At 39.7% G+C, this 22,185-nt stretch overlaps 1 protein-coding gene across 9 annotated transcripts in view; it reads left to right on the top strand.

Moving 5' to 3' along the window:
- BCAS3 (breast carcinoma amplified sequence 3) overlaps positions 1 to 22,185 on the top strand; it is a 424,087-nt gene that overhangs the window by 162,648 nt on the left and 239,254 nt on the right. For all 9 annotated transcript variants that reach the window (XM_014959877.1, XM_014959720.1, XM_014959802.1 and 6 more), the window contains 3 exons: positions 3,166 to 3,290; positions 4,018 to 4,183; positions 5,353 to 5,453. In XM_014959877.1, coding sequence (XP_014815363.1) covers positions 3,166 to 3,290; positions 4,018 to 4,183; positions 5,353 to 5,453 — 392 coding nt within the window. The remainder of the gene's footprint in view (positions 1 to 3,165; positions 3,291 to 4,017; positions 4,184 to 5,352; positions 5,454 to 22,185) is intronic.

Genomic DNA, 22,185 nt, shown 5'->3' with positions numbered 1-22,185 from the left:
GGGGGGGGGGGGCTTTATTTTTTAGCAGGACTGAGGTTAACCACACGAGTAATCGTGTTTTACAAGGTCTGCTCTCTCTGTCTACAAAACATCGTTCTTGAAGGGAAGATGTTTTGGCACAAATGCATGTCTTGAAAGATGCACATCTTAAAGACCTGATGTAAATAGAGTGTAGCTTAGAACGTTTCCTCTAAGGTTGGTTGTAGCTGTATTTGGTTGAGCGTAAGAGTGTGGAGAACCCTGCAAAAATGTGCTGTTTGAGTACCAGAGTCCCTTCTGCTTAGAGGCTCGAAGAAATTGAAATCAATTATGTCTCTGTAGATGTTTACTCCAGCTTGTAGTTGAGAATAATATTTGCTCCCGATTCTTTTTCCATTTTAAATTACTTTAATAACCCCAGACTATGTTGAGTAAAAATTCAGAATATTAAGATAGTGTAGAAAGATGCTCTTCTCAAGAGTATATAAGAGGATGCGGATATGGCTGAGTCATATCTGGACTCATAGTTTGCTTTGTATTGATTGATGGGTAACACTGTCCTTCTGAACAGTCTTGTGTTGTATTAAAAATAATCATTTTTTGATTGAAGTGTAGATCAATAACCAATAAGACTAGTATATAGATTTATATTTTCATTTTTGAAGGAATATTAGCATATGAATATTTGGAAGGTGTGAGCTGAAAATAGTTATCGATACACAGTTTGTTACAGAAATGGTTAAAAATACTGATTCTGTGACTATTTTAAAGTGAAAGAAATATTTTCTGACTTTTTCTGAGCAGATAACAAATACTCCGTATGTTAATATCACTTTAAATATTCTAATATAGATTGTGAGGTGCCATTACCAATATGAACAAGGTAATATATTTATAGTCAGGAACTTTTTGGGACACAGATTTCTGACCCAGTGATCTGGAGCTGTACTTCTAACAGTTGCATATTAAGTGCTTTGTGGTTGTTCAATATCAGTTACTGACTATAAATTGCAATTGCTCTTTTGGGATGTTTTAGCGTGTCCTGCGTGTACCAGAGCTTCAGGACTCATCGAAGTCCATGAAAGTTTGTCTGAATCTTTCCATTGACTCTGGTCAGTGTGATGGAATTCCTTTTGAAAGGTCTTATTTCTTTTTTCTTCTTCTTTTTTCTTTCCCCTCTAAATGAAGCGTATGCCCCCAGACTTGCCACGTGTGGGATTTATGGCAGGTACCCCAGCTCCTCTGTGCGTCACTGAGTCCAGCTGTAGAACTGGTGCAGTAATACTGCACAAGGTGTTGGGAAGCTCAGATGTACTTTCTGTAAATCCCTCTCAGAAACCTGACTGAAAATACAGTGCGAGTGCAAACAGTTACTCTTTTCTCCCATTTTCATAAATGACCTCATTTCTGGTACCCTACACAAAACGTATTTGCTGCTTTGGGTGAGTTCAAGTTGAAGGCAATTTTAAATGTTTCAAGTTGCATGCCAGTAATGATGGAGGCTATATGTTTTTAACTGTATGTTGTATTTTCCACGTCACTTCCTACAGGTTCCTTGTCATTGGAAGGAAATTGAGTGAGATCAGTGCGAGTTTTGCCATGTATTTCAGCGAGATCAGGACTGAGCTGTAAGGGACCAAGACACAGGTCTTTGGAGAGGTGCAGCCTCTGCAGCCAGATGCAGGAGTTTTAGAGAAGGCCAGTTCATAGAATAATTTTAGTTTAACTTGCTTTTCTTAGGTTATTTTTACTTATTTTTGATATGTTGATCCATAATCTCTTCTTGCTTTAATATCCCTATTGGTTCATTCTGTTGAACTACTTCACCTGTATACAAGTGATTTGCCATTAACAAAAAAAAAAGGTAATATAAAATAAGTACCATTATAATTGTGCATAGTGTTTGGATTACTTTCTGCTGTTTTAAAATGTTTTTTCTGCTGCTTAATTCCATCATAATACTTGCAATAATTTGTCTGCACACACAGTCTTCTCAGAACTGAAGATCATTACTTAAAACCAACCAAGTTAATGTGATGGTGTAATCATAGGCTGGTTTAATGTGGAACAAGAAATTAATAGAAGAAAAAAAGGAAGGAGGGAGAGTAGCAAGAGAAGGGAGCAGTAAAATAGAGAGGGAAATACAAAATAATATAAAATAATCCAATTGCTAATTAAAAAGACTGGAAAAAAGGCAACGTGGAGGAGAGATCTTAGAGGGAAATACAAAATAATATAAAATAATCTAATTGCTGGAAAAAAGGCAACGTGGAGAAGGAGAGATCTCGCATGAACTTCTCAAACAGCTTTCCTCATAAGGAAAGGGTGAAATTCTGCTTTAAAGAATTGAGGAAATGGGCAATGCTGTGAAAATAGTTTTGAGTTTATACAAAGCATAAAGTTACGTATTGTCAGATTCCTGTAAGGAAACACTAAATGGTGTTTCCATGAAAAATATTTGAGTTTATACAAAGCATAAAGTTACGTATCATCAGATTCCTGTAAGGAGGACCACTAAATGGTGTTTCCATGAAAAATAATCATCAACACTGTATCTGCTACATGCGCATTGGGGTGTTTCAGAGGAGAATGTATCTCAATCTCTTTTTACATGATATAATTACTGATTTGTTTTAACACGTAGCTCGTGAGTGTATGCATTGTTTCCCTTCCCTTGTATCCTCCGCATGTTCTTCCCTCTTACCCCTTGCCCATGTCACACACATCCTCCTGGTTGCAAAGGCTTCAGGGCTGTGCCCAGTTATCACCGTAACAGTCCGAGTTAGCGTTGTTTGTAACTTGCTTTTGAAAACACAAGAAAATACCAGAGAATGACTGACCCTGAATCTGTATTTTCATTCCCAAAGGACTTACGATTATAAATGTTTGTATTCACTTCGGAAGTTGTTTCTGCTGAATGCAAATATTCAATATTGGGTCTTTTAAACAGTCCAACTAATTCTCCGTTATGAGCCAGCGTGTTCTTCAAGTTAATGAGTTCAGTGATCAAGGGGAATTTGGGACCTATTATGGAGAAACACTAAGCATCTGTAAATCCTGCTAAATCTTACGGGAACTGCAGATATTCACCGCTTCTGAATTAATATCTTAGAATGACTATTAAGCAAGGGACATCTTAATTTTTGAGAATTAACTTTCGTAATTTTATTTTGTTCTTTCTTTAAGCAAATCCAAACCCGCTCCGCAGATTTCACCCAGTAAGTCTGTGGGAGGAGAGTTTTGTGTCGCTGCAGTCTTTGGATCATCAAGGTCATGGTTTGCAAACAATCCTGGTCTGAAAAGAGAAAAAGGTTAGTATATTACAAAAATAAATTTATTTGAATTTAATTATCTGGGTTTTAAAATTATTTTTTTTTAACAATCCTGGTCTGAAAAGAGAAAAAGGTTGGTATATTACAAAAATAAATTTAAATTTATTTTAACTTAATTATCTGGGGTTTTAAATTAAATTTTTTAAAAAATTAGATATAAATTCTCTTGTTCATTTTCTCACTTTATGAGAACTTCTGAGCAGATGGTGCTTATGTGTAGATTTTGTTCCTTAAACACAGTGACAACAGAGATTTTTGGGAACATGATTTGGATGCTTTTAGGACAATTTACAAGAAATTTAAATTAGTGAAATAAATAGTTGATCTTTTATTATGATGTAATGACAGAAAGCAAATGTTGATAGTTTAGTGCAAAGATAGTGTGTGAAGTGTCACTGAAAAAGCTGTGAGATAGAGGTGAGGTGCTTTGTGTTGTGTGTAATTACCTGAACACACTGTGGTGAGAAACTCTCTTCCACCTTCTCTTATGTGAGATATTCGTATTTTTTGGAAACAAGGGGAAAATTGTGTGCTTTGTACTATTTCCTTTTTGTCTCTCCAGCCTTTTCACTTCTAATTTGTATTTTTGACTGCAAGCATATAAAAGCGAGAGACTTACTAGAATAAGCAGTCTGCTGTTTCTGTAAGCATTTTTTCTCTTTCTGCTGTGCTATTGCAATAAGTTTCTCTTTCTTCTTGCAAACAGATCAATCGAAACAGTTTGTGGTGGAGTCGCTGTATATTATCAGTTGTTACGGTAGCCTGGTGGAGCACGTATTGGAACCGCGGCCGCTCAGCACGGCTCCAAAGATCAGTGATGACACACCTCTGGAAATGCTGACATGCCCAAGAGCCAGCTGGACGTTGGTTAGGTACCTCATTCCTTTTTCTTCTTCTTTTTGTCCAGGAAACTGTCGTGAGCTTTTTTTTTTTGGAAAGGGTGAATGAACTGCATCATGATTTTCACCGTATTTTTTTATCTTAAAGTTTATCTTTAAGACTCTTAAAGTTTTTCATTGAAAAAGAGGACTCTGGATAGCAAATTCAAGCCTTCCTTCTCGTGTGTTTGAATGGGACATACATGAAAACCATTTAAATAGTCCTATAGGCATGGAGCTACATGGACATGTTAACAGATCAGTAGAGATCCTTATAAATTAGTGATTTTAAATCATCAGATTGTAATTTGTCTTTTTATATAAGGACTAGAAACAATTATTTTAATAGTGTTAAAGTACAAAATTCTGCCATGGGACATGGGTGAGGTTTCCACAATGAAGCATTGCAAAGATTTAGGCGAGTTATCCTATAAGTAGCTGAACGTAGCATTTCTGAAGACAGTTGAAGAAATGATTCCTGACATGTGGAAGAAAGTAAACAAAAATTGATGAGAAAGTGTTGTCAGTGCTTTTGACGTTTTAAAATATTTTTCTATCGATTTTTCTTGTCTCCTGGATTCCTTAGTGCTGCTTATGGCTGGACTAGATTGATCAATACTTGATTTACCAAGCTATTTAGGAATGGCCCACCCTAATTAAAATTACAACGCAGACTTCTAGACCATTATTGTTGAAATGAGTAGGTTGTAATGGAATTGAAAATTCTAATTGGATCAATAGCCCATAACTTTACACAGCTTTATTTTCACAGTTTGTAAATGCTCAATGACTTTACGGTATCGAAGCAATGCTAGTTAACAGAACAAAAAAGTTCCCCAGTTTCTGTTGTGTGTTTATATAACGTCAGCATGACATACAATGGTCCTAAACAAATTTACCAACTTAATCTAAACCGCCTTCATCATTTTTTTTTGCCCAATCCATGCTGCAGTCAACAAACAAGTATTGTCTTTGCCTCGCAATCTGCGCGATTTGGTCCTGCTGCTCGACTGCCTGTGGTGTGCTGCAGTGTTTGAACAAGCTAATTTAAATAATTACAAACATTTTCTGAGCTTGTATAGATAATTACATGTGATGACAGAAACACTGATTTACATTCTCTGTATTAGTTTAAATATTAATAGTCTTGTGTTTTACCTCAGAACTCCTCAGTGGAATGAGCTCCAACCACCATTTAATGCAAACCATCCACTGCTCCTGGCTGCAGACGCCGTGCAGTACTACCAGTATCTTCTTGCTGGCTGTGAGTAGCTGACAACTTTTTGTCTTGTCTTACTTTTTTTTTTTTTTTTAAGCTGACTGGGACTTTCTGAGTTGTTTTTTCAACCTGTGTTTGTTTCGATACACGTTCTACCCCAAATTAAGGCTTCATGTAACCAACTATATTAGTAATGGTAGAATAGAAAAAGTAGTTTCTTTTTGATACGAATCAAAGTTGTGAGGCTCTCATAGCCAAAACGTGAGAGCTTGGCAGGCCTTGCAAGTGTGACCCACTACAGCCCCTAAAGTCTTCAGGGTTTCTTTATTTCTTCTCATGCTTTTTAGCTATTTCCTCTCGTGAATTCAGTACTCGGTGACAAGTGAGTGCATCTGCATTTTCCCTCTCCTCTGGAACTCCTGATTGCTGGGCTACTTCCAGCCAAAGTCTCAGACAGCTGCTTCCCTCGGGAGCCTTGGCATCGCTTCCAGGGACGGCTGCCCACCTGCCTCCTCCTGCCCCTCATCCAGCCACGTTGTTCACAGGGAGCCAATGTGCATGGCATTGCATATTCCAAAATATTTCTATATCTATAGTTACATGGTATATGTATATTACATACATATAAACCCATGTATTTTATATTGTTGAGTATATATATTATTTTTTACTTCTACAGTTCAAAAAAGAGAAGAATTACAAGAATTATTAACACCGAGTAGCAAGTCTCTCTTTTTTATTTAGGCTGTAGTCAAGATCAAAGCGATAAAACAGTCAAAAGTTTCACAAGGGAACAACTCTTGGCCTCTGTAAAGGTACTCCTGGGGGAACTAGACCCTCTGCACAGCTGTGCTAATGCCAGCATGTGATGTGGCATGGGCACTTTAAAATGCAGAAAGTGGCCATCTGGGCCAAAAAGCAGCGTATCTGAATGCCACTGGTAAAAGCGACGTCAGCGCCAGATTCAATCTGTTGCTTCTACCTGTCCATCTGTTGCATGGACTCAGAGCTCAAAATGTCCTGGGTTAGGGTCTTCCTTTTTCCACGCTGCATAGAAAAGGGAAGAAAACTCAAAAGGTAGAAAAGAATATGAAAAAGTAATTAATACTGTCTTAGGTGTGCCTTTTGGCTAGAATCTTTTGCTAGATTCCTGTGGATTTGTACTCTCACTTATAGGTATGGGACTTTGTGCTTTGTGATAAAAGGTCATTGGAAGGATGTATTTTGGTTGTATAATATATTACTATAGGAATACAGATCACTATTTTCAGAGGAGTATCCCTAGAACTAGGTGTGCAAGCCTATACTTAAATTTTCTTATAAATATTTTGAAGCATTGAGTACAATCAGGTCGACAAATTCATTGGTAATTTATATCAAAGCCTTTAATAGACGTTTTTGACTATAGAGCATAGATCTAATGTCATGTTGTAGTTTAAGGTAACTGCTGCCACATGGTCTGCTTATGTTGCTGATAATTCATTTTGATATTTATATTTTTATCCATTGCTTATGCATCAGTTGCTGATGATGACATGAAATAAGTTTTATAATAAGGAGGTAAAAAAGGTGAAAAGGCTCATTCACAGAAACTGCAGTGTTTCGGTAAGTCATGTTTAGGTTGCCTGTTTAGGCTGGATTTCTTCCCCCCTCTCGCTCTCCCCAGATTCTCAGCTCTAGTTCTAGATGTCTTTATCATCCATATTGATTTCAGCTATTTTCCCTGCATACTATCAAGTGTATAAATATATAAAATAATGTATGTAGTGTGCAGTTGATGCAGTGTGAGTCCAAGAGCACAGAACGCTGTCTAGAGAATTTTGGACACTTTCTAAAAGTAGTTTGTCTGCTTTTTAGGTTCTGTTGAAATTAAAAGTGATATATTGCATAGATATGGTCTGACCAAAAGCCCTTCTGTGAACATCAATGCTTATATACACATATCACATTTATCCCTCATACTGAATTTAGAGATGGATGTGGTTCACTCTGTGTATTTCATTAACAGCTCAAATATTAGGCATTTCAAATGGTTTCAGAGGGGAAATTTTTTTGAAGGAAGAAGAATGAGTCATAACTAAGTTCCAACAAAATAATGAATTTGTGTTATTTGAGTCACAGTGAAGAACTTTAATTCAGATTTTAATTCACATAATAGGAATTAATTAAGATGGGTATGGAATGTAAAGAAAAATAGAATAATAAACAGTAAAGACAAGGAATCTAGAGAACAGTAAAAATGGCATTAACAGAGAAATTTGTGCGTATCTGATCTTCCTTGAAGTTTTATTTGTTTTCTGGATTTATGCTATCAGAGGCTGCTCAATGAAGGTTCGGAAAAAATGGATTCAAACCAGGATTGACACAAAAGAGCCCAAGACACCTGTTAGCTCTCCCCCTGTTAAATCCACACTAAAACAAAGTTATCTGGCCCCGCTTACCTGCAGGCCTGTAATGGGCTGACATTAGCTGAAGCCTGTGGTTTGATGTGCTATCGCTTCCGTCAGTAAGTTTAATTGCCAGCAAATGGCTAAATAGGGGTTTAGGGTGAATGTTACATCTGTCTGCCACGTTAGTGGTAAGAGGAGTTCTGGCGCCGTTTCAGGGTCACTATTTGTATCTGTCTATCAGAGGTAGAATACAGCAGTTTCTCTCCGTTTCTGTATAGCATTTCTGCCAATTGTTTGGCTCCATTAAGTGTGCAGGGGAAATAAAAGCCTGAATGACCAAGTCACAAGGGGGTATGGATAGACCCTTTCTTTGTCCACACTCAGAACATTGCATTAGGTCTCATTATCCATTTATAATAAGTGACCTTTGCCCCCTGGGTCATTGAAAAATACTCAGTGTGCTTTTTAGCACAGAGTACCTCTGTCAGCAGACGGACGGAACAATGAAACGTCTGGCAGTCTGGTTGGAGGGCTTATACTCTGCGGGTTTTCATAAATATGCAGCTTGATGCCAAAACACAGGACCAAAATCTTCCTTAGTCTCTGAAAAGTATCAAGTAGGCCAGTGAGTTCTTGGGATAAAAAAAGAGAATATTCTAAAAATACTGCATTTAGTTACTTAGGCGTAGTTCCGCTTTTAATATTTGTAAAGGATCCTGGTTATAGTCACAGCTAATAAGGAAGTAACAAGGAACCATTGTTTGAAGAAATATTTTGTACAACAAGTGTCCAAGACCTTTATCCCAAGGGTATTTGTAAGTAGATTAGCACAGCTGTTTCGTTGCTTTGAGGTCATCTGCGACATCTGCTGCAGAAACCTGGATCAGAGTCTGCAGCTCGCATCCACCTGAGTGCTTTATCACGGCCACGCTTGGTGGTGAGGCAGTGGGGAGTGTGAGATTTGGACCTTTCTGTAAGTTCATGGCTTGGAAGTGAACTTACACGTTAAATTCCACAACCTGCTGTCCTGCAGGAAGTGTCTGTGTCCTGCTTCTAATTCTTTCAGGCTTTTTGCAGCTGGTCAGAGTCAAAATAGCCAGTACCGAGAATCTCCTCGCCTTGTGACAGAGGAGATGTCAAACTTACTCTGCTTTTCATCAGAGTTCATCCTGCAAAGCCCTGGTTGTATTACAGTCCTGAGGTCTTCAGTGCTGGGTGCTAGAAGTTTCTCTCCTGCCCTTTCCAGGTTTAATATGTAATATTTTACCTTATTAGTGTCTCTAGTATTCCCTCTATTTGCCTGGCCTTTGAGCAATTTTTAAATCTAATCACAGCAGAGGAAGGAAATGTGGTCGCATTTTATTCTTCATAGTTGTTTTCCCTGTAATGTAGATGCCATCACCTGCCGTGGCAGCCCTGGCAGTGGGAGGAGAGCTGTGTGAGACACTGTGTACACAGGAAGGATTCTTATGTCCACAGGAATTTGCAGTGTGAAGGACTTGGCTTTCTTCAGGGAATTGCCAAGATTCATCATTAGATACTCTTGCAGTGCTACTCACTTCCTGCTGTTCAGTACTCAGGAACTAACATGCTCCTGGTAGTATGAACTCTTCAGGCATGCTGTTAAAACGTGCAGTGTGAAGGACTTGGCTTTCTTCAGGGAATTGCCAAGATTCATCATTAGATACTCTTGCAGTGCTACTCACTTCCTGCTGTTCAGTACTCAGGAACTAACATGCTCCTGGTAGTATGAACTCTTCAGGCATGCTGTTAAAACGTGCTTTCCATGTCCATGGCAATCACCTGCTTGTGTTTGGGTTTTTTTCTAATTAATACTTTCGCTTTCCATGTCCATGGCAATCACCTGCTTGCGTTTGGGAAAAAACCCTGTTTGGGTTTTTTCCTAATTAATACTTTTCTCTCTATTGCCATAACCCAAAGTCTTACATATTTGATTGACTTAACCCATGTTTCCTTTGACTTCCGTACCTTCCGTTTTTGCCCATTGGAATTCCTGCAGACGTGTGCGTGGTACAGAATGGAATTGCAATGAAAACAGGTAACTTTGCAGAACAGCAGAAAGTCTCACCTCCTCAGTTCATCCTTCTTCCTCTCTTCCTTACCCCTCCTCTTCGAATTTATTTTTTCATTGCACTGGAGGAAGGGACTGTAGTTGAGTTACCTGAAATGTGGACAATTAATGAAAAAAACTTGAAATCAGACCCAAAATGGCCCCATCCTCTCTATTGCCATAACCCAAAGTCTTACATATTTGATTGACTTAACCCATGTTTCCTTTGACTTCCGTACCTTCCGTTTTTGCCCATTGGAATTCCTGCAGACGTGTGCGTGGTACAGAATGGAATTGCAATGAAAACAGGTAACTTTGCAGAACAGCAGAAAGTCTCACCTCCTCAGTTCATCCTTCTTCCTCTCTTCCTTACCCCTCCTCTTCGAATTTATTTTTTCATTGCACTGGAGGAAGGGACTGTAGTTGAGCTACCTGAAATGTGGACAATTCATGAAAAAAACATGAAATCAGACCCAAAATGGCTCCCATTCTTTCTCACTAAAACGCCAGAATGTGTGTTATGGTACATACCCCACGATATACATAACTATAGTGTGTGTGTGCAGAATGTTGTGTGAGGCAAGAGCTGTACCTCGCTGTGTGTATGTTCAATGTCTATCACAACGGAGCTCGATTTCAAATAATAAAACTGATCAAAACCAGAGCCCGTTCTGTAACAACAATTACGCTATCGTGTAGTTACGAGGTGTTCAAAGCCTTTTTGCTCTGTTTCTGTGACATCTTTGCATGGCCGCGGTCAGACCCAAGTTTGGAGTGGTTTCAGCAGTTGGGTCTCTCAGCTGCCTGTCCCTGTGTCTCTGCTGGGCTTTACTGGTTCTGCAGCAGCACTGGTGGCACTTCAGAGGGGAGGTGGGCAGTTGAACGTCACACAGCACTGAAGGCTATCTAAACAAACCTCCCTGACCTCCCCCTGAAGTGGGTGAAGCCACTTGAGTTTCTATGAACTGCCGTGCTGTTCAGCCTGGAGAGGAGCTGGAGCAAGCCATGGTGTGGGGGTGAGCATTGTAAACTCCCATCATTTTAATGTACCAACCCCATGAACGTTGCCAAAACTACGGGCCTTTAGGATGTACCCGTGCACCACAGATGAGGGCAGGTCCACAGAATTGTGTCGATTGAGTGTTATGGGCTTAAAACCCCAGCAAAGTACAGACCCTTCATGAAGAGTGGAGTGATGGGGCCGGGCTTTGCAGAGCTCCGGGCGATCTGCAGGAAGGCACACGGGGGAGGAGGATTTGTCTTTGCTGAGCGGGTGGAAACCCAGCCTCTTGGGAGAGTGAGAGAGCCCCTGATGACAAGATGTGCTCCGTTGCGAGGATTCTGCCAGGTTTTTCCCCATATTCTCAGCGAGAGTATTGCAGCTGGCCCTTTGTTAGCTGTTAGCACGATACGCTTCACAACAGAACGCAGTTTTCCCTTTTTTTTTTTTTTTTTTTTAAGCTGACTGGGACTTTCTGAGTTGTTTTTTCAACCTGTGTTTGTTTCGATACACGTTCTACCCCAAATTAAGGCTTCATGTAACCAACTATATTGGTAATGGTAGAATAGAAAAAGTAGTTTCTTTTTGATACGAATCAAAGTTGTGAGGCTCTCATAGCCAAAACATGAGTGCTTGGCAGGCCTTGCAAGTGTGACCCACTACAGCCCCTAAAGTCTTCAGGGTTTCTTCATTTCTTCTCATGCTTTTTAGCTATTCCCTCTCGTGAATTCAGTACTCAGTGACAAGTGAGTGCATCTGCATTTTCCCTCTCCTCTGGAACTCCTGATTGCTGGGCTACTTCCAGCCAAAGTCTCAGACAGCTGCTTCCCTCGGGAGCCTTGGCATCGCTTCCAGGGACGGCTGCCCACCTGCCTCCTCCTGCCCCTCATCCAGCCACGTTGTTCACAGGGAGCCAATGTGCATGGCATTGCATATTCCAAAATATTTCTATATCTATAGTTACATGGTATATGTATATTACATACATATAAACCCATGTATTTTATATTGTTGAGTATATATATTATTTTTTACTTCTACAGTTCAAAAAAGAGAAGAATTACAAGAATTATTAACACCGAGTAGCAAGTCTCTCTTTTTTATTTAGGCTGTAGTCAAGATCAAAGCGATAAAACAGTCAAAAGTTTCACAAGGGAACAACTCTTGGCCTCTGTAAAGGTACTCCTGGGGGAACTAGACCCTCTGCACAGCTGTGCTAATGCCAGCATGTGATGTGGCATGGGCACTTTAAAATGCAGAAAGTGGCCATCTGGGCCAAAAAGCAGCGTATCTGAATGCCACTGGTAAAAGCGACGTCAGCGCCAGATTCAATCTGTTGCTTCTACCTGTCCATCTGTTGCATGGACTCAGAGCTCAAAATGTCCTGGGTTAGGGTCTTCCTTTTTCCACGCTGCATAGAAAAGGGAAGAAAACTCAAAAGGTAGAAAAGAATATGAAAAAGTAATTAATACTGTCTTAGGTGTGCCTTTTGGCTAGAATCTTTTGCTAGATTCCTGTGGATTTGTACTCTCACTTATAGGTATGGGACTTTGTGCTTTGTGATAAAAGGTCATTGGAAGGATGTATTTTGGTTGTATAATATATTACTATAGGAATACAGATCACTATTTTCAGAGGAGTATCCCTAGAACTAGGTGTGCAAGCCTACACTTAAATTTTCTTATAAATATTTTGAAGCATTGAGTACAATCAGGTCGACAAATTCATTGGTAATTTATATCAAAGCCTTTAATAGACGTTTTTGACTATAGAGCATAGATCTAATGTCATGTTGTAGTTTAAGGTAACTGCTGCCACATGGTCTGCTTATGTTGCTGATAATTCATTTTGATATTTATATTTTTATCCATTGCTTATGCATCAGTTGCTGATGATGACATGAAATAAGTTTTATAATAAGGAGGTAAAAAAGGTGAAAAGGCTCATTCACAGAAACTGCAGTGTTTCGGTAAGTCATGTTTAGGTTGCCTGTTTAGGCTGGATTTCTTCCCCCCTCTCGCTCTCCCCAGATTCTCAGCTCTAGTTCTAGATGTCTTTATCATCCATATTGATTTCAGCTATTTTCCCTGCATACTATCAAGTGTATAAATATATAAAATAATGTATGTAGTGTGCAGTTGATGCAGTGTGAGTCCAAGAGCACAGAACGCTGTCTAGAGAATTTTGGACACTTTCTAAAAGTAGTTTGTCTGCTTTTTAGGTTCTGTTGAAATTAAAAGTGATATATTGCATAGATATGGTCTGACCAAAAGCCCTTCTGTGAACATCAATGCTTATATACACATATCACATTTATCCCTCATACTGAATTTAGAGATGGATGTGGTTCACTCTGTGTATTTCATTAACAGCTCAAATATTAGGCATTTCAAATGGTTTCAGAGGGGAAATTTTTTTGAAGGAAGAAGAATGAGTCATAACTAAGTTCCAACAAAATAATGAATTTGTGTTATTTGAGTCACAGTGAAGAACTTTAATTCAGATTTTAATTCACATAATAGGAATTAATTAAGATGGGTATGGAATGTAAAGAAAAATAGAATAATAAACAGTAAAGACAAGGAATCTAGAGAACAGTAAAAGTGGCATTAACAGAGAAATTTGTGCGTATCTGATCTTCCTTGAAGTTTTATTTGTTTTCTGGATTTATGCTATCAGAGGCTGCTCAATGAAGGTTCGGAAAAAATGGATTCAAACCAGGATTGACACAAAAGAGCCCAAGACACCTGTTAGCTCTCCCCCTGTTAAATCCACACTAAAACAAAGTTATCTGGCCCCGCTTACCTGCAGGCCTGTAATGGGCTGACATTAGCTGAAGCCTGTGGTTTGATGTGCTATCGCTTCCGTCAGTAAGTTTAATTGCCAGCAAATGGCTAAATAGGGGTTTAGGGTGAATGTTACATCTGTCTGCCACGTTAGTGGTAAGAGGAGTTCTGGCGCCGTTTCAGGGTCACTATTTGTATCTGTCTATCAGAGGTAGAATACAGCAGTTTCTCTCCGTTTCTGTATAGCATTTCTGCCAATTGTTTGGCTCCATTAAGTGTGCAGGGGAAATAAAAGCCTGAATGACCAAGTCACAAGGGGGTATGGATAGACCCTTTCTTTGTCCACACTCAGAACATTGCATTAGGTCTCATTATCCATTTATAATAAGTGACCTTTGCCCCCTGGGTCATTGAAAAATACTCAGTGTGCTTTTTAGCACAGAGTACCTCTGTCAGCAGACGGACGGAACAATGAAACGTCTGGCAGTCTGGTTGGAGGGCTTATACTCTGCGGGTTTTCATAAATATGCAGCTTGATGCCAAAACACAGGACCAAAATCTTCCTTAGTCTCTGAAAAGTATCAAGTAGGCCAGTGAGTTCTTGGGATAAAAAAAGAGAATATTCTAAAAATACTGCATTTAGTTACTTAGGCGTAGTTCCGCTTTTAATATTTGTAAAGGATCCTGGTTATAGTCACAGCTAATAAGGAAGTAACAAGGAACCATTGTTTGAAGAAATATTTTGTACAACAAGTGTCCAAGACCTTTATCCCAAGGGTATTTGTAAGTAGATTAGCACAGCTGTTTCGTTGCTTTGAGGTCATCTGCGACATCTGCTGCAGAAACCTGGATCAGAGTCTGCAGCTCGCATCCACCTGAGTGCTTTATCACGGCCACGCTTGGTGGTGAGGCAGTGGGGAGTGTGAGATTTGGACCTTTCTGTAAGTTCATGGCTTGGAAGTGAACTTACACGTTAAATTCCACAACCTGCTGTCCTGCAGGAAGTGTCTGTGTCCTGCTTCTAATTCTTTCAGGCTTTTTGCAGCTGGTCAGAGTCAAAATAGCCAGTACCGAGAATCTCCTCGCCTTGTGACAGAGGAGATGTCAAACTTACTCTGCTTTTCATCAGAGTTCATCCTGCAAAGCCCTGGTTGTATTACAGTCCTGAGGTCTTCAGTGCTGGGTGCTAGAAGTTTCTCTCCTGCCCTTTCCAGGTTTAATATGTAATATTTTACCTTATTAGTGTCTCTAGTATTCCCTCTATTTGCCTGGCCTTTGAGCAATTTTTAAATCTAATCACAGCAGAGGAAGGAAATGTGGTCGCATTTTATTCTTCATAGTTGTTTTCCCTGTAATGTAGATGCCATCACCTCCCGTGGCAGCCCTGGCAGTGGGAGGAGAGCTGTGTGAGACACTGTGTACACAGGAAGGATTCTTATGTCCACAGGAATTTGCAGTGTGAAGGACTTGGCTTTCTTCAGGGAATTGCCAAGATTCATCATTAGATACTCTTGCAGTGCTACTCACTTCCTGCTGTTCAGTACTCAGGAACTAACATGCTCCTGGTAGTATGAACTCTTCAGGCATGCTGTTAAAACGTGCTTTCCATGTCCATGGCAATCACCTGCTTGCGTTTGGGAAAAAACCCTGTTTGGGTTTTTTCCTAATTAATACTTTTCTCTCTATTGCCATAACCCAAAGTCTTACATATTTGATTGACTTAACCCATGTTTCCTTTGACTTCCATACGTTCCATTTTTGCCCATTGGAATTCCTGCAGACGTGTGCGTGGTACAGAATGGAATTGCAATGAAAACAGGTAACTTTGCAGAACAGCAGAAAGTCTCATCTCCTCAGTTCATCCTTCTTCCTTTCTTCCTTACCCCTCCTCTTCGAATTTATTTTTTCATTGCACTGGAGGAAGGGACTGTAGTTGAGCTACCTGAAATGTGGACAATTCATGAAAAAAACATGAAATCAGACCCAAAATGGCTCCCAAAAGGTATTGAATAAAATGAGATAAGATTTCTCTCCTCTGGCTCTGGAAAGGGCACCTTCACTTTCCAGGCAAGAGTTTTGGCTCATCAGGACCAATTTTCTGGAGACGACCTGCAGTTGTCAGAAGCAGGCCAATGACAAGAATTAATATATTAACTGGTATGCGGTACTCTTTGACAAATTGCTTACTAAATACATCAAAATTGATTGGACATTCTGTGTTTAAATTGACAAATGACTGCATTAGGGGAAGGAGGGAAATCCATTAATTACAGCTGCCCTCAACCATAGGAAATGTAATCGTATAAATATAGATTTTGTTAAAACAAAAGTCTCTACTTTACTGTAGTGTTGCTGGTAAGTGTACTTGCACCTCTTTGCTATTAAACCTCCAATAGGAGGTTTTGAAGACAGATCTTTGCAATTGGCTTTTAAATAATCAAAGAGCATTTCTGTTGTGTTAAAAGGAATGATGCAGTGTTTCTTTATCCCGCTCTGACCGCTTCTGGAAATTGTTTCACTCTCAGAAAAATGGACAAGTAGTGGAGGCTTCTGCTGTCTCATTAATTGTTTATTCTAAATGCAGTGTAATTCCTATTCTGCCATGGTAGGTTTCAAACCAGTACTGTTTATTCTCGTTCTTTGTTCCTGTACTGGTCTCCAAGTAATGCTTGCAGAGCTGTTACTTATTTCTGAGTAAGAATTTGCACTTGAGTTAGGCCTGAAGATGTAATCAGTTTTATAGACTTCGTTAAGGGACTCTTGAAAAGATTAAGGTCTGTATTTATAGCTGCCTTTGACTTTTGGCTGTTACAACAGATTTTCATTTCTGGACCAACTGTTGTTCGTATCTTGCGTTTTACTGAAAATGGCTTTCATTAGAAGTCAAACTTAGTAACTATTCATTGTCTTCAAAGGGAGGGGGTGAGCCTTTCCGCACTGTTTGTTTGGGCTAAATGATAACACAATTTATACAGATAATCTCTGTAACTCTGACATCATGTTTGCACTTCCTGCTCCCTCTAATGAAAGCTCTGCACCCTGAGCAAGACTTTTGTCTCTAAGCAACGTTGCGGTTCTTTATGGCCTAGTTTATATTCCTTTCATACATTCCATTGATGGAAATAAAAATTCCATACATAGAGCTGGTGAATATTGCGCAGTGGAAAGCAGGGCTGAGGGTAAGGGTGGAGAGTGTATTAAATAACTCTGTGAATATGTGCTGTGAAGACAGATACTGTGAAAAACAGGCTGGGGTGCATGTAATCATAGCTGAGCTGCTGCCGCACGGGTTACGCTGAGCAGACGCAGTAAGGAATCCCGTCCTTCTGGTCTGCAAGGCCTTTTCCATGCTCAGTGGAGCGTGGTGGTGGTCTGGTAATAGGCTAATGAACTGGGACTGATAATTACATTTAGTGTTCTACCACTTCTTAGCCTTCTACCTCTATTTTTCTTCTTGCAGTCTTGTGTGCGCGCTTATTAAATAGCTTATTCTTTCTCACTAAAACGCCAGAATGTGTGTTATGGTACATACCCCACGATATACATAACTATAGTGTGTGTGTGCAGAATGTTGTGTGAGGCAAGAGCTGTACCTCGCTGTGTGTATGTTCAATGTCTATCACAACGGAGCTCGATTTCAAATAATAAAACTGATCAAAACCAGAGCCCGTTCTGTAACAACAATTACGCTATCGTGTAGTTACGAGGTGTTCAAAGCCTTTTTGCTCTGTTTCTGTGACATCTCTGCATGGCCGCGGTCAGACCCAAGTTTGGAGTGGTTTCAGCAGTTGGGTCTCTCAGCTGCCTGTCCCTGTGTCTCTGCTGGGCTTTACTGGTTCTGCAGCAGCACTGGTGGCACTTCAGAGGGGAGGTGGGCAGTTGAACGTCACACAGCACTGAAGGCTATCTAAACAAACCTCCCTGACCTCCCCCTGAAGTGGGTGAAGCCACTTGAGTTTCTATGAACTGCCGTGCTGTTCAGCCTGGAGAGGAGCTGGAGCAAGCCATGGTGTGGGGGTGAGCATTGTAAACTCCCATCATTTTAATGTACCAACCCCATGAACGTTGCCAAAACTACGGGCCTTTAGGATGTACCCGTGCACCACAGATGAGGGCAGGTCCACAGAATTGTGTCGATTGAGTGTTATGGGCTTAAAACCCCAGCAAAGTACAGACCCTTCATGAAGAGTGGAGTGATGGGGCCGGGCTTTGCAGAGCTCCGGGCGATCTGCAGGAAGGCACACGGGGGAGGAGGATTTGTCTTTGCTGAGCGGGTGGAAACCCAGCCTCTTGGGAGAGTGAGAGAGCCCCTGATGACAAGATGTGCTCCGTTGCGAGGATTCTGCCAGGTTTTTCCCCATATTCTCAGCGAGAGTATTGCAGCTGGCCCTTTGTTAGCTGTTAGCACGATACGCTTCACAACAGAACGCAGTTTTCCATCTTTATGTTGGTATTTTGTGGACAACCGCAGCTGAGATTTCATCTACTTGGGTACATATTGTTAACTTTATTATCCAGATGGGAAATTTAAAAAATATTTTCTAGATTCTCAGTTTGCCATTATTTTTCTTTCTATTTGAAATTGTCTTTAGCTTGTGTATCATTTTCATGAAATTCTGCTTTGTTATTGCCATAAAATAAAAGAACACGACGTCCTTTTTAAAAGAACTTCCTGGGTCTCCACATCAGTAGTTTCAAAGGAGTTGTGCAGATGTCCTTTAAAAATCCAGATCCTTGGGGAATAATTTAGAATTCCTAGAAATGTTGAGGAGGACTTCTCTATACAGAAAATTGAGTTTCAGAATTTCAGAGAATTAATTCTTAAGTGTTTATCATGAGCCCCTGATGACAAGATGTGCTCCGTTGCGAGGATTCTGCCAGGTTTTTCCCCATATTCTCAGCGAGAGTATTGCAGCTGGCCCTTTGTTAGCTGTTAGCACGATACGCTTCACAACAGAACGCAGTTTTCCATCTTTATGTTGGTATTTTGTGGACAACCGCAGCTGAGATTTCATCTACTTGGGTACATATTGTTAACTTTATTATCCAGATGGGAAATTTAAAAAATATTTTCTAGATTCTCAGTTTGCCATTATTTTTCTTTCTATTTGAAATTGTCTTTAGCTTGTGTATCATTTTCATGAAATTCTGCTTTGTTATTGCCATAAAATAAAAGAACACGACGTCCTTTTTAAAAGAACTTCCTGGGTCTCCACATCAGTAGTTTCAAAGGAGTTGTGCAGATGTCCTTTAAAAATCCAGATCCTTGGGGAATAATTTAGAATTCCTAGAAATGTTGAGGAGGACTTCTCTATACAGAAAATTGAGTTTCAGAATTTCAGAGAATTAATTCTTAAGTGTTTATCATGACTCAGATCACAGAATCACAGAATGATGTGGGGTTGGAAGGGACCTCTGGAGATCCCTTCAGATCACTCTCTCCAAATATTACAAGAAAATACGAATGTGAATATATATATATACACATACATATATGAAAATGTAAGGGATGCCAGTGAAATATGTTGATGAAGAATTTAGGCAATGTAAAAAATATTTCATATTTGTAATTTTTTACTATGTTTAAAACTGCAGCAGATCATAAATACGTATATTTTTTATATATAGATATATTAAATAAATATTTTATGACTATGGTAAAAAAATTTCAAGTGAAACTGATTCCAAGCATGCATTTCTCTTACAAAATTGTTCCGTGTATTTGAGGTTTGCTGGCAGTAGTCACAAACAGTGAAAATGGAATTTTCAGGTTTGCTTCTTACACTTGGAGGCATAACAGATTGCAAGCTGATCTGCATCACTTCCCCTTCCAGAAAAGATGTTTCTAATGAAATTGTAGTTCATGGTCTTTTTTAAGAGAAAACTAAGTTTCCCTAAAACTGTAACCTGCACTTCCTGCTCCCTACAGGAAACGGGATTAAGTGGTAAAGGGAAGCAAATTGAATTTCTGGCTGAGCGTAGGACTGATCGGGGTAAATAGGAACAGGGCAGATGTCATTTTGTAAAAATGCTGCATCATTGCATGGGAGCAGTGGAGTAAATCATGCTACATGCTTCAGCCATAGCTGTTGTTTGTGAAATATTATAGAGGAGATGGATAAAAGATTAATTCTCTAAAGTGCACTGGATGCTGCCAATGTATGTTAAGGGTTTTGATGCATTTCTACACCTGGGCGTGTGCATGGCTTCATCAGATTACTGAGTACTTGCCCGTCTTAATCCATATTTTATAAACTAAATGCTGGAAACAGCACTGCGTATAGGAATTAAAATACTTTCAGATGTGTACAAACAACAATAATGAACAAGGGCACATGCTGAAACAGTTCTTTACTATTCTTACATGGTCATCTGGAACTTCTTAGAGAGGGGTCCATCAACACGAAGGGGTCAGTTTTCAAAGCAGTGTACAGGGATTTAGCCGCGCGACTCCTATTGACGTTAATGGGAGTCAAACGGGTAAATCCCCACGCACCGCTTTGAAAATTTACTACTAAGCCTCTTGACTTCTCACTACATACTTTGATTGTAACAGTAATCCATGGTTAACATAATTTTCCCGACAATAATGTCAAACATACTTTTGAAGTCAGTGAATTATAGAAATAGTTACCTCTTCCATAATTCTTTAAAGATGGCCATCAGATGGATTCCACCATAGATTCGTGCAGATGAAATTATTCTTTAACTCAGGAAAGAATATATATGTTAGCCTTTGGTACAGAACTGATGGTCTGCTCACAGTCTGAGCGTTTCAAGTGTTCAACAGCCTTAAGATGCTTCGTGTTGTGAGTAATATCAGGTTCTAGCTCTGCCCAGCTTTAAGTGCTCATTTTACTGGACTGGTTTCCTATGGGAACTTTAGAGGAGGAAGCTGGAGTTAAGCACGGGGAACAGTTACCTGTCTGGCAACGCAACCAGGAGTAACGGGGAAGCCATTTCCTTTTAGGGGAAAAAACAACAAAAAAAAGTCAGGCTGTTGACTGTCACACCAGTGTAAAGTAAGGACCAAGCAAAGCTGGGGGAAATCTAAGGAGAATTCAAAACTGTGATTACAGACCTACCTATTCCTTTAAGCTTAAAAGTGCTGATATAAAGAATGGATGGTCTATAAAGCACCTAATAAATTGTGGGTGATATATAAATAATGAATTAATACATATATAAGTAAGTCAGTCAGTGGTGTGAAATAACTGTTAGACTAGCTAAACTTCTTATTTACCGGGGCTTTTTAGCTTCATTTTATGATGTTTATGCATGCAAGAATCTCAGAAAATCCTAATGGGAAGAAATGAGTGGGGAGAAGTTTTGGGTGGACGAGGATATTTTCCTTGGCGTGGCACGGCCCTGCAGCAGTTTACAAGCTGAAAAATGCATTAAAAGCAGAACTTTGCTCAGTAACACGTAGCCACAAGTAAAAATACGTAGAGCATATCACCAAACTACAAACAGTTTATTTTAAACATGGCTGTAAGCATTCTGGCTGAAATGGAAATCTGGTCTTCACTTGATTGTGGAGCTCAAGCAGAGGTAGAAGGCACTGAGGAGGAGGATTGGGATTGTGCCTGCGGTAAAATTCACTGAGCAGTTGCTGGGCTGGAACTACACGACAAACCTGACTGTGAGATGTGGAGACCAACCTGAAATCTGGTCTTCACTTGATTGTGGAGCTCGAGCAGAGGTAGAAGGATGGGCACTGAGGAGGAGGATGGGGATCATGCCTGCAGTAAAATTCACTGAGCAGTGGCTGGGCTGGAACTACACAACAAACCCAACTGTGAGATACGGAGACTGATCCCTGACCGACATGAGATTACATTTCTAAGATGGAAAAAAAAGGGTGAACCTGTTGAATTTGTTGCATGGAGACCGAATGCAGAACTGTCACATCCTCCTCGTCAGGGGTAACTCGCTGTAACTCCTGGGCCAGTAGTTCCAGAAGCAGTGTGGAGTAAATCATTCAAATTGTGAAGCTTAATTTTAAGAGAAGTACTCCTGAAGCTTATTGACATGGATGTGGTTACCTCAGGTCTCTAAACCACCTATGATCGTTGTAGATATAACTAAGGAACCACAGAAAAAGCATCAAAATCAGTTGCTGGAGTGTGATTTGTATGAAAACAGGGGATACATAATTTTTATTCTGCGTATAGACATCAGTAGAGACTGCACGGGGACACAGAACTTCAGAGACTGTGTCAGAGACAATGAATTAGCTAATAGTACCTTGTTTCTCTTCCTACTAGATTTTAGAATCTCATTTCAAATTATAAATTTTGTGTATTCGGTTGAAATAGAGGCAAGCTCTCTGGGTGTCTGCAGGCATGTGTATGGCAGGCAGCACAGAACAAACAGCCTTTATAGACTGCAAATGCCTTTGTTTGCTCTTAATTTGGACAAACATACATCCCTTGGAGAAGAGCACATTGGGAATTTCATATATAACTCTCAATTAAATTGAATTGTGTAAAGCTTATTTATATAAATGAGAAAATTAAAACCTTTTGGT

This window comes from Calidris pugnax, unplaced genomic scaffold (assembly GCF_001431845.1).
Source record: "Calidris pugnax isolate Ruff unplaced genomic scaffold, ASM143184v1 scaffold45, whole genome shotgun sequence".
Lineage (NCBI taxonomy): Eukaryota > Metazoa > Chordata > Aves > Charadriiformes > Scolopacidae > Calidris > Calidris pugnax.
The sequence above is the reverse complement of the archived record's forward strand: the minus strand, read 5'-3'. Positions and strand labels throughout refer to the sequence as shown.